The following is a 20,347-nucleotide window of genomic DNA, read 5'->3' as shown; positions in this document are numbered from 1 at the left end:
GGAAATGGCCTATGAACTTTGAGAGTAGCGGAATTAGGAAATTAGATAAAGCACTTTTGTGAGATTACTTTGTGAGCATAGCGGGTGAACTTAATTGATGGTAGCAACATAACATGGCACTTAGTTAACTTGGCATGAACAATACTTTTGTAAGAGAGAGAGTTTAGAGAACATGACAATAGTTGAGGACCGGATTCATATGGAGCCGGTCCCCCCTCCAACAGCCATTTGTATTATAGTTTCTCCCATCAAGAGAGCCTTGGTATGATACAATCTTTGTGTTCCTTGTGACCTAGGTGATGCAATAAAGATGGAAAAGCTTCATGCATCACAAGCATAACATAAAATTTGTAGAAAGCATTAACTATCCCAAGCCTCAGTCCCAAGGCCTCAAACACCTTCGAAGGTGGAGAGAGCTAGCGGGGAATGAGAGTAGGGAAGAGGAAGAAGAAACATTCCATAGGAGAAAGAAATAGTTTCTCACTTATCATCACTCTTCTTGCTAGCATACATAATAGCATAGTAATGAAGATGGAGAAGATGTCAAGCTTAAGCATTGAAGCATGGCTCTTGGTTGGATTTGCATTCCATAGCCAAGAGTGTTGGTGTAGGCTCTCACTTCTCACAAGCTTGGAGAAGGAGGTGGAGTTGCTCTACTTTCACCAAGTGACAATGAATCCACAAAATGAGTGTGTGTGTGGTGTATATCCCCCCAGTACCCCCCTTGCTTGCTTGGGGCGAGTTGTAGCTTTTACACATGTTTCAAGCTCATTGGACCCCTCTCCCCCCTAGCCAATCACATGCAGCATGCATTCAAGTACATGGGTAGTCTTTGGACAAGTGTCCTCCTTATCTCTTAGAGAGAGAGAGCTTGAAAATATCTAGATATTTGTTGGATGGAACTAGAAGCTCATTGGACCCCTCTTTAGCCCAACCAATAGCATTCAAGCACACCATGTGGCTAAGCATAGGGAGAGTGTGACATGTGTCCCGTGTGCCCCTTGAGAAAAGGGGTGCCTTTTGGGTGAGTGGAAGGTTAAGTCAAAGATTTCCCTAACTTTGGGACTTTCCCCCTCCTTTGTAGGGTCTCTTTTTGACTCAAGCATCTTACCTCCCATGCATGGGAAGCTTCTCAAGCACCTTCCTCATTAAGTATGACAAGCACCTCAAGTACCTTAGTCATCAAGCACGACAAGCACCTCAGGCACCTTAGTCATCAAGCACAACAAGCACCTCAAGCATAGGTCGGGTTCCCACCTCAAGCTCAGCCCTAGCTTGCCTAAGGTCAAAGGACTTTTAACACTAACCATTGGAGGTCTTTAATGAAGCTAACCCTAAGGTCTTTTAAGCTCCATTAGTTGCACGTTGCTCTTTGATAAACTACCTCCTTTTGGACCCGTATTGAGATGTAACCATCTCCCCTCTTGGTCCCCTGCTGAGATAAGTCTAGAAGCACTTATTGCACATTGCTCTTTGGTAGACTATCTCCTTTTGGACCCATATTGAGAAGCAACCATCTCTCCTTTTGGTCCCCTGTTGAGATAGGTCTAGAAGCATATGTCTCAATTTTCACTCTTGTTCTCGTTTATTCTTCCACATTAAATGATTAGTTTAATATGAGAAAATCATTTGGGTAAGCTAAATATTAGATTTTATGACAGAAGCACTTTGTAAGAGAGGCCCACAAAAGAATTTTCCAATACCAGGATTAAGCATATGATCACACAAGTTGTAAGTAACAGGTGCAATTAGCCCGAATCGGCCAACATTGCGTTGACCGACACTCACTACACCTTTCATACTAACATAAGGAACATGAACACAATAGCTACTATACTCTTGTTTTAGTGCATTTAATAAATCGATTATACCTTGTGTTGCATGTACCTACTCTCGTTAGATCCATCGTCCCCATCTTTGCCTCTTTTCCAGTGACTGTATACTAAATACCTTGCACACCTTGCTATAAAAAGAGAAAGAATTAAAAGCAATTCATCTGAGAGAGAGAGAGAGAGAGAGAGAGAGAGAGAGAGAGAGAGAGAGAGAGAGAGAAGTTCTATCGCGCTTGTTGTATCTTCTTGCTTGTCCCTGCTACCCCTCTGCAGACCCATCGACGACACCTCAATGCGCATGCGAGAGAAGGAGAAGTGGTGTATGTAATAGAGACAGGCAGAAGTCAGTGCAGGTAGAAGTCGATGGAAGTCGCGAGAGACAGACAGAGCAGTCAATGAGGGAGATAGAGAGAGATCGCAGGTATGCTAGCCACCCGTAAGGCACAATAACGAAGCGAAACTAATATCCTGCCATGTAACCCTCACCCTTTCCCATCCTCTCTAGTGATCGTCTCTGGATTCCCTATAATCAGTTATTTTTCCAACATTGTCCACTCATACTTGATCCCAAGAACTGTAGCAACACTGGTGTTGATCAGAAGATAGAAGCAATGCCTTTGGTTATAGTAGTGCTCTCATAGTGCTTAAGAGGAATAGGCAACCTTTCAAACGACACTTCTCGAAGGGCTTTTTGCCGCCCTCATTTTCGATTGGGATGCTATATGTGTCGTCCATCTTTGGCCACCCGTAGCATCATCCTTCTCTTGTGCACTCCCAAGTCCTCGAAACCTTTTTCGCTTACTCCAATCTCCTTGCCTAGGTTGGCCCTATTTTCACTTTCGTGAGTTGCAACACAAGCGAGGAGGAAGAGCGAGGTGGAGAAGAAGACGGGAGGGACTGATAGTGGGGGTGCATGAGGGAATAAGAGAGAGGTTGGAGGAGAGATGGTTAAAGCTATTTTCGCATGAGAACCATTGAGAAGGATTAAAAGAATGGGGGTGTTCTGCATATAGAGTGGTGTCTTTTGGACTGTAAATGATCAGGCGCACTGCAAACTTTTAAAAATAGCGGCCTAATTAATCGGTTGACGAACTAAAAATTTGAAAGCCTTGGCCATGTGGTAGCGTTAAAATGCAACACCTCGCGCGCAACTGTACTTCGCGTCGAGAGCGTCTGCGTCCTCTATGTCAGGCTGTCCAAAGCTTGAAGTGCTTTGCAAGCTCTTCCTTGTATTCGATCCACCTTCGCTACTCTCTGTGAACTACCTATCTTGCCATCAAAGCTTTCATTTCTGGCAAAGCTCTTCACAAGGAAGGCATCTGTTTATCAGGGCTTGAAACTCCTTGGGAACGGAGAGAAGGATTGCTAAGGTTTCTATATGATTTCTCGGCATTATCTACTGCAGAGTTGAAAGCACTGGATTCTGCATTTGTAAAACGTGTTGAATAATTTTGCTTTCTACACCGAAGTATTGGATGGATGACAATGTTTTCAGCTTTTTGTCATCAGCACCCTACAAGCAGGCTCATTGGTTCTTCGCTGCTGTACTACACAGCTTCAATGAGGCACCTGTCATTGTATCAGCCTGGTTTACCACTGTACTGATCGGCATACTTACATTCACTTACCTGATTCTGCAATGGCAGAAGAAAGCCTCTCTCCACTGGCTGAAGTTTGCTTATGCAAGGTGCCGCTCAAAATCAGGAAGGACCTCAGCTGTGCCTCACACATGGACACACGAGGCTGCTCAGAAAGCTCGCAGCTCATCTTCATGCTGTGTTTGTTTGGAGTCACTGGCACCATCTCAGTCGCTCGGGTCCGTGGTTCTTACCATCAACCGGTGCATTGTATGTGGTACTGGGGCACACTTAAATTGTTGCAAGAATGCACACAATGACTGCAAAAATGTGGCTATGGCTGGACAAGTCAAGGTGCTTCTTCATCAATGGGTTGAGAAATGGGATGACACAGAGGATGAAGCAGGTTTTTGTATGCACTGTGATGAAGCTTGCAGTGGCTCCTTTCTTGCTCCAGCTGCTGTCTGGCGGTGCACATGGTGCCAGTGCCAAGTGCACGTTGGTTGCCACACAGGCCTTCAGCCTGAAACAGACGATGTTTGTGATCTAGGACCATTCAAGAGGCTGATCATATCACCCCTGTCGGTCAAGGACTTGGGAAGCAAGAGCACGGCTGGAAGTTTTCTGAGCTCCATTACTCACGGCGCAACAGAGATTGCATCTACAGTGCGTGGACAAATTAGCAAGAGAGGAGCAAAGGCCAAATCTCGAAGGCGTAACTCTGGTAGCAAAATGGTAGATGCTAGCGAGTGCAGTGGGTTTGCCTCAGACCCTCCTTCAGAATCAGAGGGCGATACAGCAAACTCAGCTGAATCTAAATCAGATGCCACTGTAGATGCCAAGCCCAATGGAAGTTTGTCTAGAATACATTGCAAAGAGGAATCTCCCCTGTCAATAGATAGGTGCATGAAAATTGAAGGTGAAGAGAGGGTCAGTTCAAAAGGTGGTATTCGCTTTGATGCTGAGAAACGGCCCAAATATGCACTTATGAATTTGCCTTCTGATGCCAGGCCGCTGCTAGTTTTTGTGAACAAAAAGAGCGGTGCCCAACTCGGGGTAACTCTGAAAAGACAGCTGAATATGCTTCTGAATCCTGTGCAGGCAAGATAATCTTACCTTTTCTATATGCAGACCTTGTAAGTAGTTTATACCTGCATTGTACTGGCTTTTGCTTTTGAGGGATTGATTTCTTTCCTTCAAATAAGTTCTTTTCATGATCCATTCTTTTATGTGGAAGATGCAAAAGTGGTATTGCATATTTGACGACCGTCGCTTATTGTATTTTGTTGGAAATATTTAATTGTTTTTTTAGAGTGTCTTCAGGCTGGCCACCCATAGCATATGTTGTACCTTGTCCGACTGCTCGAGTTTGGGGCCGCCCCCCCACTTCAGTTGGGTGCCCACCTTGGGCACTCATATATATGGGGCCAGGGGGGTACACATTTCATTATCATTTGATCATTGTACGGGTCCTCTTGTTCATGGGGGGCTGATCGCCCCTTCTTCCCTACATCAGTGTTTTTGGTGTTGTCTTCTCTCTCTCTCTCTCTCTCTCTCTCTCTCTCTCTCTCTCTCTCTCTCTCACGCTTCCGCACATGCTCACTCTCACATGGTATCAAACGCCATTACAGAGCCGAAGTTCAGCCAACCTTCCCTCGTCTTGTGCTAACGCCACAAACTGCCTCTTCTACACCTGCGTTTCCAGCGGCCACTCCCCCCCCCCCCCCCCACACACACACACACACAAAACCCCCCTCCCCCCCCCAAACCCTAGCATTTTTGGTTGCGCTGAGGAGCAGGACTTCAACGCAGATTTGCATTTTGGGGCAAGTAGCAAGGCTGCATCAACTGCGTTTTCTTTTGGCAAGGAAAGAGGCACGAGTGTTCTCAAATCAAAGCCACTTGGGGGCCTTAGTTCTTCGCGGTCTTGCGACCAAGTGCTTCATCATCAGCATCAGGTACTCCTCCCAAGGGATCAATCTAATAGCCCTTTTTGCTTCTGGCTGCTAGCGCTATTTTTTTGGGACTTTTCGTCGCCGGAAAACTCCTTTGCTCCATCTACGTTTTTAGCCAGATCTGCATTTTTTAAGATCATCTGCGTTTTTGGACTGCAAGGCAGTGTTTGCTGCACAGAGGGGGAGCGCTGGGCTTCCTACCCCCGATCTTGTCTATTGACACACAGGCTTGGCATCTGGTGCCTTGCGGGCCCGTATCCTCTCCATTTCCATCGGATTTCAGCCATATACACCTGCTGTTTTTTTTTGTTTTCAGCCCTCCGATCACACAGAGATGAACCCTACCTACACCTCTGCACCATCCCGGATGCTGTCGGGAGCGTACAAGCACGCTGAAAATCGGTGGACAGTAGCGTTTTCATCACCTCGCAGGGTTGTTTTTGGGTGGACAACAGCCACATGGCTTGTGTTTTTTACAGAGGATGAAGTTACCTCTTGCCAGGACACCATCTGATGGTGGTCCATGCGGTCTCTCAGTGACTACTATAGTACACGGTAGTTTTGACATCGGCTTGATCATACACGGACGTACAATCCTTGGGAGATCCATTCATTCCAGCCATCATTCGACGTTGCGCACTCTAGAGGGGGTGATGACTTGTGGTTTGCTGTTCGCAGATTTCAGCATCTGCGTTTTCAGTGCATCGTCGTCGCGTCGTCGCCATTGCCGTCCTCGCCGACACAGTGTCAGAATTCAGCAGATAGCAGATTTGCAGATTTCAGCCCGTCTCATCGCCGTTATCACTGTCATCGACATCGTCGGTAAGTCCATTGCATCTAGACCATTGTACCAGATTTGTGCCATCAATAGCATAGACCTCTTGCCATAGAGAGGGGGGCCCTTGGAGGAGGGTTTGACAACATTCTGGTGTCGTATTCTCTCTTCTCTCTCTCTCTCTCTCTCATTCTCAGCACCTTTATTCACAGTGTCATTCACTTTGTTTGTGATCTCTCACTAAAGGAACGGAAGGCTTTCCCTTCCGTAAGTAAAAGGAACCCTTGAGCACAATTCGGAGCACTCATCTTGAGCAAAGTTCAACATTCACTTCCGCTGCACCTTACATTCTTCTTCGGCTTACCTCTGTTGTGCTTCATTTCTTGCTTAAGAGCGATCCCGATGGCGTCATTGTAGTCGGTGGATCGGAAGACTTTAAGCCTCTTTGCGATCCGCATCCAACTTATGCAATTGAACACCAATATGCAAAATACAGTTAGAAAAAGACATTACGGGAGCTCCATTTTGCTTAAGGCCTTGCCAATCTTCTTTTAACTGATCAAGGTATTGCGGTGGTATAATACGAGCCTTGAGCTTGTCTTGGGCAACTCAAGATGCTCAGCCAATTGTGCCTCTTGCCAGGCTTGATACCAATTAATGGCATCACCCGACAAATACATGGCAGCAGTCAAAACTTTACTGTTACTGGTTTTCTTGTTAGTAAGCATTAAATTGATGCAACCAAGAATGAATCGCAGAAGCATCTAGATTCTATCTTACCATCATACTTACTGAAAGTCAACTTCTCAGTGGTTGGATTGTGGGAGTCGTTGTCTCTACCTGTGCTACGTGATGACTCGCCGGCCTCCTTGATGTTAGATTCTTCATCTCCAGATGCTTCGCACCCTACCTATAGGCTTTACACACATCACATGCATTGGCCCTTGGTTGTGGGTTGGCCACCCGTACACTTGTTGGGGAGGGATCTTCAGGCACATTTAGGTTTTTGCTCAGCACTTTACCCGGCTTCTGGTCCTTTTCCATTTTTTCCTCATTTATGGTTTTTTGTGCATGGTCGTTGGGGCTTCTAGTCTGCCCTACCTACTCCCTATTCTCCTATATATAGGAGAGGGGGATGCACTCTCCCATTCATATCTTGCCATCTTGTCTTGTACACAACAGTTTTTGCCATTTGGAGTTATTGGGGCTTGCCAGCCTTTTCCATCTGTCTCTCTTGTGTCATCGCTACTCTCTCTCTCTCTCTCTCTCTCTCTCTCTCTCTCTCTCTCTCTCTCTCTCCACCTTCCGCTACTCACTCTGACATGGTATCTAGGCTTGGATCTACCATCGCCATCTCTTGGGAGGACGTTGTGGAGATTTCCATTGCGAAGAAGGACCTTTTCTCCATCAGCGTTTTTTCCTGGCAGCAACGTTTTTTTGCTTCAGTCCTAGCGTTTTTGATGGACGGTATCCTCTTTTGCATCCCTCTGTTCTCGCCCTCCCTCCCTCTGCCCGATCGCCACCTGCTGCCCGTCCCTTGCATCTGCGTTTTTCAGCTTGCTCTAGCATTTTTGTTGCAGGAGGACAACCATCTGCCATTAGCGTTTTTCAGCCAGCTTGGCCTAGCATTTTCTGCAGGGGGATAGTAGATTTGACCAGTGTTTTTCAGCCACACTTAAGCGTTTTCTTCTTGCCGATCTTGGACAGCCGGAGCCCCGCTCCTTGCCCCTTGGTCTTCCCGCTTGGAAGCTGAACAGTTGTGACTATTGCCGGCGATTCCTCAATCACTTACTTGTTGGTTTTCAGCCTGTTTTGGTGCATTTACAACCCTCACCTTACCTTCTCGGCATCCGGTGTTCATCACCTGGCGTTTTTGCTCAACCCCTGTGTTCTCGTGGTGTTTCGAGCTCCTTTTTGCTGAGATTTTAGGTTTGAACAGCACATCGACTTTGCTTCATCGGCATCCCTTCGGGTTTCCCTTGCCTCTCCCATCACGTACTGTCACGTGACACATCCAACCCTATATGTCCGTGGACAAGCTACAGCATGATCAAGGTTCAGTCAGTCCAGTCAAGTCTAGATTAGCAGTGATCTGGCACTTTTGTGAGTCTATTCGTAGACCGTGCATGCCCAGTCACTGAGTGTAGATGCATATCCTCTAGTTGCACACAACATGATCATCGGAATTCCCATTAGAATCCATTAGAATCAGTTAGGGGAATTTTCCAGTGCATTTAGCCTATTTTCCCTATTTTTGGTATTTTTCACTTATTATTTTTAAGTGACTTTCCAACAAAAGTAGGTAGGGCAATTTTGCTAAGTTAAAATATAAGCAAACCCAAGTTAGCACTCAATGGGAGAAGAGGCAGCAGGAGCACATGCTCAACAGGCACCTTCTCAGCAAAACCCAGCAAGAAATCTTGGCGTTTTTCCCATCCTCGCCACACTCTCAAGCACCCCTAGTGTTTTCTGTGTTAAGTATGGAGCCTGATTTACCCCTTGTAATTTTCTGTGGTAAAAACACACATTTGTAAGGCCCCCATTATGAGGAGAAGCCATTGTGCGTGAAGGAAAATCACTCGCCGGAAACCAAATTTCACGGCCAAAATTCAGGGGCAACTTTAGGGGCCTCAGGGGCTTCCGTCCCCGAGACTTTTTTTTTCCCTTCGCCGAAATATTCTTTTTCGTCGGAATATTATGGCCGGTGGTCGGAAGTCAATGGCCGGTGGCCGGTGACTGAATTCAATGGCCGGTGGCCGAATTCAATGGCGGACTTGTCTTCTCAAGGGCGGCCACACATGGGCGGATTGAAGGGTCCGATTTGGACTTATCTACACAAGGGCGGCTACACATGGCTGCCTCTCATGAGAGAGGGCAGCCCTTTTGGCCTATAAAAGGAGGCCATTTCTACACACATTTCATAGTGTGAAGTTGATGCAACAAGGTGAGTGTGAGGTGGTGAGAGTGAAGCAAGGCGGGAGCTCCATTAAGGGTATAATCCCTTTGTAAACTACTTCTTGTTTTGAAGTACTAAAGCCATTGAGTGGCTGCTTTCCCGTGGACGTAGCCCACATTGGGTGAACCACGTATATCGTGTGTACTCTCTCTCTCTCTCTACTCTATAATCTCTTGTGTGTGAAATCTATCTCTCTCCATTAAGTAATCTACTCAAATATCTATTTAACTACGTCATATTTCCTAACAAGTGGTATCAGAGTAAGGTTTGCTCGTAGCTAAGTTATCTCAAGGAAAGGATTCTTTGAATTGAGTGGGAGTTATGGCGGAGGAAGGGAAGCTCAAGATTGAGAAGTTCAACGGCAAAAACTACCAACATTGGAAGATGCAGATTGAAGACTATCTCTACTAGGAGGAACTCTATTTGCCACTAGGCGGTCTTGCGAAGAAGCCCGCAACAATGGCAAATGAAGCATGGATTGTCCTTGATCGAAAGGCATTGGGAACAATCCGGTTAAGCTTGGCGTCAACGGTGGCCTTTAATGTTTCGAAGATGAAGACCACGGAGGACTTGATGAAGTCACTTGACGACTTCTACGAGAAACCATCGGCATCCAATAAGGTATTTCTTATGAAGCGCTTGTTCAATCTAAAGATAGCAGAGAATGGTTCAGTTGCAGAATACCTAAATGACTTCAACACAAACATAAGTCAACTTCGATCTGTGAAAATCAATTTCGATGACGAAGTGCGAGCTCTCCTTATACTATCATCTCTACTGGATAGTTGGGACAGCCTTGTGATTGCTGTAAGTAATTCTATCTCTGGCACAAATACTCTTAAGTTTGATGATGTTGTGGGTGTTCTCCTAAGCGAGGAAATACGAAGGAGAAACACAGGAGAATCATCAAGTGGTGCATTGTCAGTGGAAACAAGAGGAAGGCCTAAGGAGAGGTTCAAAAACCAAAAGGGTCTTGATCGCTCAAGGCGGAGCAAATCACGCACAAAGTCAGTTCTTGAATGTTGGAACTGCGGCAAGAAGGGCCACGTCAAGAAGGATTGCTGGTCCAAGAAGAAGAAGGAGACAGAGTCTCAAGAAAACAAGCCAACATCGGAGGCCAATGTGGCAGGTAAACTAGAGCAAGATGCTCTAATTCTCTCATTAGACAACGTGTCTAATTCCTGGATAGTAGATTTCGGAGCTTCATTCCATGCGACACCGCACAAGCAACATTTCCAAGATTACACCAAAGGTAATTTTGGATATGTATACTTGGGAGATGATGAAGCTTGTGAGATTGTCGGCAAAGGTACAGTTTCTGTCAAAATTGCTAACGGAAATGAATGGAAGCTTAAAGATGTTAGGCATGTTCCTTCTCTTCGGAAAAATTTGATCTCTACAGGACAATTGGACGATAAAGGTCACAACATTGCATTCGGAAACAAACGGTGGAAGATCTCAAAGGGATCTTTGGTGGTTGCCAAGGGAGAAAAGGTCGGTACACTTTACTTATGTACTATGAGCACGCAACCTTTAGCTTGTGCAGCAACTACATAAGTTGACAGTGCGGTGTGGCACTACCGGCTTGGGCATATGAGTGTCAAAGGAATGCAAATCCTTCAAACAAAGAAGCTTCTGCCAGGTTTGAAAGAAGTGGACTTAGAGTTCTGTGAAGATTGTGTTTATGGTAAACAAAAGAGGGTAAAATTTCAAAAATCAAGAAATGAAAGAAAAAATAAAAAACTTGAGTTGGTTTATTCTGATGTTTGGGGTCCTGCAAGTACACCATCACTTGGTGGCTCATTGTACTATGTAACATTCATAGACGATGCAACTAGAAAAACATGGGTTTATGTCGTGAAAAATAAGTCCGATGTATTTTCCATATTTCAAAGGTGGAAAGCCTTTGTGGAGAATGAAACAGGTACCAAAGTTAAATGCCTCAGATCCGACAATGGAGGCGAATATTGCAGCCAAGCTTTTGAAAGCTTTTGTGCTAGCAATGGCATTCGGAGGCAAAGGACAACCCTAGGACACCTCAACAAAATGGAATTTCGGAAAGGATGAACAGGACAATCATGGAGCGAGCACGAAGCTGCGGCTACATGTAGGTCTACCGCTTGAGCTTTGGGCGGAAGCTGTAAGTACGTCTGTGTACTTAATCAATCGGTCACCCTCAACAGCATTGGATGGGGGAGTTGCAGAAGAGGCATGGACAGGTAAACCGGTGTATTATGCATTTCTCAAAGTGTTTGGGTGTGACGCTTTCATGCACATAGATAGAAGCCTAAGATCAAAGCTAGATGCAAAGTCCGAAAAGTGTTTCTTCATTGGCTATGGAGAAGGTGACTTTGGGTATCGCCTATGGAATCGTGAAGATGGTAAAATCTTAAGGAGTAGGGATGTAATTTTTAACGAACAAAATATGTACAAAGATTACTTGGAAAGAAAACAAACAAAAGAAACAGGTGATGAGTACATGGAGCTTGAGGACGGTGAAGACTCAAGAACTGCAAACGGGGACAATGTGCAACAACGTCAACCAATTGAGGAGCCTCAACCTATTTCCCGAAGATCTACAAGAGCAAGTAGACCTCCAGAAAGGTTTGTTCCTTCCTTCAACCATCTCTTGATCTCAGATTCTGGAGAGCCGGAATGATACGAAGAAGCTATGCAACATGTGTTGGAATTAGGGTTGCAGAGAAACACACACAGCTTGGAGAAGACGAAGGAAGCTCAAGGCACACAATAGAGAGTGTGCAATGGAACGATAGATAGCCCTAGAGTGATGGACGTATATACAATGCACCGGGGAAAAAACCTCCTAAAGAGGGAAAAAATGCCCCGGCGGTCCTAGTGTGTTCACACACATCACTACCACATGTATATGGTAACAAATCCCCCCTGGAGTGATGCGGTGAACGAGAGCTGGCACATGAGTAAAGGGAAGTGCCATGCCCTTAGGACAGGATCAGTCCACAAAGGGGAGTAAGCCCAAAGCTTTGCGGAAAGCTTCAAGCTTCTCACGAGACAATGCCTTTGTGAAAAGATCTGCAAGGTTGTCCTGTGTTGGTACATAAGCCAAGCTGATCTCTCCTGCTGAGAGCCTCTCCCTAACATAGTGGTAATGCACCTCAATGTGCTTTGTGCGAGCATGAAAAACTGGGTTCCTCGCAACTGCCAATGCACTCTGACTGTCAGTGTAGATAGTGTTGGCAGTGTCCTGTCCAACACCCAAATCAGCGATAAGGCGTCTGAGCCATACACACTCAACCGTAGCTGTGAAGACTGCCCTGTACTCAGCCTCACAACTCGAAGTGGCCACAGTAGGTTGCTTCTTGCTCAACCATGATATACATGAACTGCCAAGCATGAAACAAAAACCACTTGTGGACACTCGCGTGTCAAAACAACCAGCCCAATCTGAGTCCGAAAAAGCATGTAAGTCTGGTGGCAATGATCCCCCCCTTGGGATAAAACAAGCCAAGATGTAAAGTGCCACTAAGGTAGCGGAAAATCCTCTTGACAGCCTGCTAATGCTTAGACCCTGGCCTATGCATAAATCTGCTGACCTGTGAGACTGCAAACTGAATATCCGGCCTCGTGTTGCATACATAAATGAGGCAGCCAACAACAGTTTGATAAAGAGTGACATCAGCAGGATCGCCAGCATCATGTAGACTCAACTTCAAACCTGTTTCCATGGGAGTGGCAATAGGTTTGCAATCCTCAAGTCCAAACTTACATAGCAATGTCTCTATGTAACTTTTCTGACACAAGGCAATACCACCATTACACTGCTTAAACTGTATACCCAAGTAATGATGCAACAGCCCCAATGTCTCTATGTAACTTTTCTGACACAAGGCAATACCACCATCACACTGCTTAAACTGTATACCCAAGTAATGATGCAACAACCCCAAATCTTTTATCTTGAAAGTAGCATTCAAATCAGCCTTAAATTCAGCAATATGTCTCTCATTTGGTCCAGTGATCAGCAAATCATCAACATAAAGAACCACGATGAGAAATACATCACGCTCACGCTTTACATACAATGTGCTTTCTGTTGGACTGTTACGAAAGCCTTGTTTGACCAAATGAGTGTCAGCTTTCTCATACCAAGCACGAGGAGATTGCTTCAACCCATACAAAGCCTTGTTACATTTGCACACTTTGTCCTCTTGTCCTTTTGTGACAAAACCGCGAGGCTGCATTACATAAACTTCCTCAAATATGTCACCATTCAAGAAAGCAGTAACAATGTCTGATTGATGTACATCCCAACCAAAATGAGCTGCCAATGCACATAGAAAACGCACAGTAGTCATACAACAAGTGGGAGCAAAAGTCTCTTCATAATCTATGCCTTTTTGCTGTGCATAACCCTTTGCAACAAGTCGAGCCTTATGGCGATCGATCTCACCATCCGGCTTGCGTTTCAACTTGTAAACCCACTTCGTACCAATGGCCTTTTTGCCAGGAGGCAAATCACATAAAGTCCTCCTCCATCGGAACGGAGCGTGCCCAAAGTACATTTCGAGAAATTTTCAGCCATAGCCAGAAATTGTTTGAAGCACATAAAAATTTCGGACTTCGCTTTAAGCGGAAATACCCATGCATGCCTAGAGTAATCATCAATGAAAGTCACGAAGTACAGGTAATTGCCCAAGGACAGAGTTTGCATGGGCCCACAAACATCACTATGCACAAGCTGCAACCTGCATGTGGCCCGAACTGAAGCATCCTTTGGAAATTTAGAACGCTGCATCTTACCCAAAATACAGCCTTCACAAACATGCTTGACAGGTGCTTCAAGAGGCGGCAAAGAAGCAACCATATCAGATTTCTGCAAACGCAGCAAACTGACAAAATTCAGATGACCAAAACGTGCATGTCAAAGTTTTGCATCTGAAATAGCCCTTGAATCTGCAACAGCATTTGCAAAGTTTTGTCCACACTTGTCATACAAAGTGAGCTTATACAGCCCACGGCACAAAAGGCCAGATGCAACAATTTCATCACCAAAACTGAGATCATGAACTGTACATCTGTCATCCACAAATTTGACTACAAGTCCAAGTCTAGGAAGTGTGGATACAGACAAGAGATTCTTCTTGATCCCAGGTACATAAAGTGCATGAACAAGTGTGAAGGAACTGCCATTAGCAGCAGTGAGCACAATCTTTCCAACTCCCTGAACTGGATAAGAGGCGTTGTTGGTACAAGTGACTGAATTCCCATGAGGGACAGACTCGAGAGAGGTAAACAATTCACGATGTGAGGTAATGTGCTTTGTAGCACCACTGTCGAAATACCACACATGTGGATCTGCAGCAACTGACAAGCATGCATCATGGACAACAGGATTGTAAGTGCACTCTGCGCTAAAAGCCCATTCTGCATCAACATCAGCAACACAGTCTCCTTTCACAGAAGACTCAACAATGGCTGCATTTATTGTGGAACCAGCATTTGTAGTGGAACCACCCTCTTTCTTCTTAGCCTCTTTGGCCTTCAACTTAGGACACGACTTGATCAAGTGATCATTGGCTTTACAATAATGGCAGCGCATCTTCTTTTTGCCCTTATCACCAGAATTGCCAGACGAAGTACTGCCAGCAGAAGCATTAGGAACAGAATTTTTGCCACTCGCAGCAGAACCATAAGAAGTGGCTGCATTACTGTTACCACCCTTTCTTTGAGAAGCAATAAAAGCCTGTTCAACTGCACGCTGCCTAGTCCTGTTTTTTCTAGAAAGTGACTCTTGCAACAACAATGTGCATAATGCATCAAACTTGACAACTTCAGGATTTCCTTGGGTCATCAGTCTCCAAGTACTAGCAAAAGTCTGGTAGGAATCTGGTGAGGCATCAAGAACAATCTGCACAAGGGAGCTGTCTGAAATGACTTCACCTGCAGAAATAAGTTGCTCATTGATATCCTTGACACTAGCAAGGAAAGTATCCATATCATCTTCCTCATGCATAATCTTCGACTCCAGCTCTTTACGCAACAAAGCAATTTTAGCCTCATTGCGGCTTGCATAAAGACCTGCTAAAATATCCCAAGCCTGTTTTGCAGATTTTGCTGAACAGATGTGAGGAACAATGGTGTGCTTCACAGACAACGCAATCAATGCATGAGCCTGCGCATCCTTAACATCCCAACGAGCTTGTTCTGCCGTAGGCAAAACAACTCTAACTGCTGCAATCCTTGCAGCAAGACCTGCAACATCCTCAACATCGCCTACATCCTCAGAACCAAGACGTACATCAATGCCCTGCACAATGTTCTAGACACCTTTTGACACAAGAACATGTTGCATCATATAAGCCCACATAGGGTAGTTGTCCCCATCCAACCTGTCCTCAGCAGCAAACATCTTGAACACATCTGTGTTGTTGTTGTCAGCCATGGTAAATGCTACACCTGATGTGAAAACTGCCCGGAAATAGGAGAAACGGAGCGGGAACAACCTGTGCTATATAGCACAAACCGTAGAAGACTATAAGGCACCTGTTATGCAGAAAACACGACACTGACAGAAATTCTGCACAAAATGACGAAATAGCTTGTGCAGTACTGTCTGTAGTGGAAACAGAGGCCGAAATGAGCCCAAATAAAAAATCTGAGCAGACCAAGCTCTTCGAGCTATCCCGAAATTTTTGTCGACCTGCGAACGCTCGCCAAAGCTCATTGAAATCGGAGAAAGTGAGCAGGCGTGTACTGGAGCAGGTGGCGACTAAGCCCGGGAGGGCGTGACGTGCTCTGATACCAATTGTTGGAATTAGGGTTGCAGAGAAACACACACAACTTGGAGAAGACGAAGGAAGCTCAAGGCACACAATAGAGAGTGTGTTACTTAGTGTGCAATGGAAAGATAGATAGCCCTAGAGTGATGGGCGTATATACAATGCACAGGGGAAAAAACCTCCTAAAGAGGGAAAAAATGCCCCGGCGGTCCTAGTGAGTTCACACACATCACTACCACATGTATATGGTAACAACATGAATCCAAAGAAGAATGGACGAAGAGCATGCAAGTGGAGATGGACTCACTACATCGCAAACATGGGAGTTGGTTGAGTTGCCTAAAGGTAAGCGGACATTTCAAAACAAATGGGTGTACAAGGTGAAGGAAGAAGAAGGTGGGAAGAAAAGGTACAAGTTTAGGCTTGTGGTAAAAGGGTTTTCTCAAAAGAAAGATATTGACTTCAATGAAATATATTCTCTCCTGTTGTAAAAATGAACTCAATCAGGCTTGTCTTAAGCCTTGTGGCTGCTCATGATCTAAATCTCGAGCAAATGGATGTAAATACGGCATTCCCTCACGGTGACTTAGAGGAGGAAATCTACATGCTTCAACCAAAGGGGTATGAAGTAAAAGGTAAGGAGAAAATGGTTTGCAGATTAAAGAAGAGCTTGTATGGTTTAAAACAAGCATCAAGACTATGGTACTTGAAGTTTGATCGATGGATGTTGGATCATGGATTCACAAGATGCAACTCGGATCACTGCGTCTACACGAAGAATTTGGGAGATGGGAAATTCATCGTCCTAATGTTGTATGTTGATGACATGTTGATTGCAAGTGCTAACATGCAGGACATCAAGGACTTAAAAGATGAGCTGTCTAAATCTTTTTCAATGAAAGATTTAGGTATTGCAAAGAGGATACTTGGTATGAAAATATCAAGGGACAGGACGAAGAAGACAATAAAGCTATGTCAAGAGGATTACATTAAGAAGGTACTAGAAAGGTTTGCAATGCAAAATGCAAAACCAGTTTCTACACCTTTGGCTGGTCACTTTAAACTAACGAAGGATATGTGTCCAAAGACACAAGAGGAGACAGCCTATATGTCTAAAGTTCCATATGCTGCAGTGGTAGGTTCTCTAATGTATGCTATGGTCTGGATAAGGAGTTCGGAGTAGGTTCATGGACAATCCAGGTAAAGAGCATTGGCAAGCTGTGAAGTGGATACTTAGGTATCTAAAAGGGACAACAACAAATGCTTTGTATTTTGGAGGAACTGATATTTTTCTAGAAGGGTATGCTGATGCAGATATGGCAGGTGACAAAGATACTCGAAGGAGCACTACTGGCTATGTGTTCACGGTTGGAGGCACAACAATAAGCTGGGCTTCAAAGCTGCAGAAAGTGGCCTCACTTTCTACCACGGAAGCAGAGTATATAGCAATGACGGAGGCAAGCAAAGAAATTATGTGGCTTCACAGATTCTTAGAAGAGCTTGGATTCAAACAAGACAATTGTGTCTTGTACAGTGATAGCCAAAGTGCTATCCATCTTGCAAAGAACTCAGCCTTTCGTTCAAGGACAAAGCACATTGAGGTGAGATATCACTTCATACGCACTCTTTTGGAAGAGGGACAGCTAAAGCTAGGAAAGGTGCATATAAGTGAAAATTCTGCAGACATGTTTACAAAGGTGGTCAACAAGGAGAAGTTGAGCTTTTGCTCATCTTCAATCGACATTCAAGGATAAGAAGCCAGGATGGAAAGCAGTCACAGGTTTGATTTGGAGATCAGTCTCCAAGTGGGAGATTGTTAAGTATGGAGTCTGATTTACCCTTTGTAATTTTCTGTGGTAAAAACGCACATTTATAAGGCCCCCATTATGAGGAGAAGCCATCGTGCGTGAAGGAAATTCACCGCTGGAACCAAAATTTTCACGGCCAAAATTCAGAGGCAACTTTAGGGGCCTCGGGGGCTTCCGCCCCCGAGACTTTTTTTTTCCCTTCGCCGAAATATTCTTTTTCACCGGAATATTATGGCCGGTGGTCGGAAGTCAATGGCCGGTGGCCGAAGTCAATGGCGGACTTGTCTTCTCAAGGACGGCCACACATGGGCGGATTGAAGGGTCTGATTTGGACTTATCTACACAAGGGCGGCTACACATGGCTGCCTCTCATGAGAGAGGGCAGCCCTTTTGGCCTATAAAAGGCGGCCATTTCTACACACATTTCATAGTGTGAAGTTGATGCAACAAGGTGAGTGTGAGGTGGTGAGAGTGAAGTAAGGCGGGAGCTCCATTAAGGGTATAATCCCTTTGTAAACTACTTCTTGTTTTGAAGTACTAAAGCCATTGAGTGGCTGCTTTCCCGTGGACGTAGCCCACATTGGGTGAACCACGTATATCGTGTGTACTCTCTCTCTCTCTCTACTCTATAATCTCTTAGGTGGAAATCTCTCTCTCCATTAAGTAATCTACTCAAATATCTATTTAGCTACGTCATATTTCCTAACATTCTGTTCCCAGCAGCAATCCCCATCTCCTTGCATTTTTCCAGCTTGGCTACATCGCCATAGATCCAGAAACCCTTGCGTTTGCAGATCGCTATCAACCAGCACCAGAAAGGCCTAGCGTTTTACTAACGCTACAGTTGCATATTTCAGTATTTTCACTAACGCTAAGCAGACCACTAGCGTTTTTGATTTTCAGCCAATTTGCCGCAGATGCACAGCGTTTTCAGCAAGCCTTAGAAGCAGACATTTCATCCCTAGTTGGTTGCAGAAGGACCCCCATTTTTAGCCATAAAAACGCAGCCAAAACAGTCATTTTCAGCCACCCAAAACAGCCCAAAGATTTGCAGCAGTTAGAAGACCACAGATTTCAGCCCTAAAGTCGTCGTCGTCATCACCGTCGTCGTCATCGGCATAGTCCAAGTTGCATCAGTCCATTGCATACGCATTGTACCACTTTGTGCAATCAAAAGCAGACCACTCTCGCTGACGAGAGTGGGGCCTTCGGAGGAGGGTTTTACAACGTCTCTGGTGTCGTATCTCTCTTCTCTCTCTATCTCTTAGTCTCATACACTTGCACGCACAATGTCCATTCACTTTGTTCGTGATCATAGCACTTTCCATTAAGAATGGAAGGCTCTCCCTTGCATAAGAACTAAAAGGAACCTTGAGCACAGTTCGGAGCACTCATCTTGAGCAAAGCGCAAACATTCATTCCGCTGCACCTAACACGTACCCCCTACTTCGTGGTCTTCGGGCGTTCTATTCGGCGTGGTTTTCCAATCCTATCCTCACCTTTGCTTCTGATTTTACACACGAGACTTCGCTACTGATTTTTTGTCTGTATCTATGGTGACACTCCCAGCCATGCCCATCTTTCCTCCCGGCGAAAAGCTTGACGGCTCCAACTTTGTTGTCTGGAAGATAAAGATCATGGTGATGCTTATGCATTTTGACCTTTGGGATTGGCTTACCGATCCTGCCAACGTCGTGTCCCGGCCTTGCTCCTGCATCTGGTGCTCCTACATCGACATCATCAACTACTACTTCTTCTGTAGTTACACGTGCTGGCTCCTCATCTACTTCTTCTCATGGTATTGCTTTTTGCGGATCAGGTACTGTGGTTACACAGGCTATGGTGGATCAGTGGAATCTGAACCATCGCAGAGTTTACTCTTTCTTACTCATCAACTGTCCGGATAGCATGTTGAGGTCTTTACGCTCTCACACCATTGCACATGAGGTATGGGGTTTCCTTTGCAACATGTAGGAGGCGAAGACACCGGGAAGAATCCTCGCTCTGGAAAAGACTTTGATGGACTTACAGGTCTCGTCATTTCCGACTATCCAGGACTTCATATCCCGCATGTTTCTCGCTCTGTGATGAGCTAGCAGCTTGTGGTCACCAGATCTCTTTCGAGGGCATGGCAACTCGGTTGCTACTCAAGCTTCCCAACACTTATGATTCCTTGTTCTAGTCACTTACTACCTCCACGCGCCCTACTCCTATCACTTGGGAGGAGCTCTTACCCTCTGTGCAGCAGATAGCTTCGCGCATTCAGGACAGAGCCACCTCGGACGCCTCTACGGGTTCTACTGCATTGGTTTCTAAATCCAGTAAGGGTGGTAATGCTCCCGGACAATCTGGACTTGGTTGTACAGCTTCTCGCCCTGACATTACTTGTATTTATTGTGGAAGAAAGTCATTTTGCAGCGAAATGTTATAAACGACGGCGGGACCGCAAGAAGGATTCAGATCTTGAGGATGGGACGGCTTCTCGACAGACGTCTGCCACCGCCATCTCTAGCCCTTCACAGGCCGATGGCTTCACCCTCTAGTTTCATCCACCTCCCCTTTTTCTCTTATGATCGAGATCACTTTTTGGCTTGGAGTTTGCCGGTTTACCACCTTGGCCGTCTATCCTTATGTGTCAGAGTGCTCTGCTTAAGGGGGGGTTCTCTCTCTTCCGTCTCTCTTCTGC

General features: G+C 45.3%; 1 protein-coding gene across 3 annotated transcripts in view; it reads left to right on the top strand.

Annotated features, from left to right (window-relative positions):
* The first annotated feature begins 2,904 nt into the window (after positions 1-2,904).
* LOC147422730 (diacylglycerol kinase 1-like) overlaps positions 2,905-20,347 on the top strand; it is a 62,011-nt gene continuing 44,568 nt past the window's right edge. Inside the window, exon 1 of one of the 3 annotated variants that reach the window (XM_086503175.1) lies at positions 2,905-4,510. In XM_086503175.1, the coding sequence (XP_086359301.1) occupies positions 3,308-4,510 (1,203 nt within the window). In that variant the 5' untranslated portion in view covers positions 2,905-3,307. The remainder of the gene's footprint in view (positions 4,511-20,347) is intronic. The other 2 variants (XM_086503174.1, XM_086503173.1) reach the window with 2 other exon arrangements.

The sequence above is a fragment of the Adiantum capillus-veneris genome, chromosome 27 (assembly GCF_014529385.1).
Source record: "Adiantum capillus-veneris isolate H3 chromosome 27, ASM1452938v2, whole genome shotgun sequence".
NCBI lineage: Eukaryota > Viridiplantae > Streptophyta > Polypodiopsida > Polypodiales > Pteridaceae > Adiantum > Adiantum capillus-veneris.
Note: the sequence above shows the minus strand (reverse complement) of the source record. Positions and strands in the feature narration are given on the sequence as shown.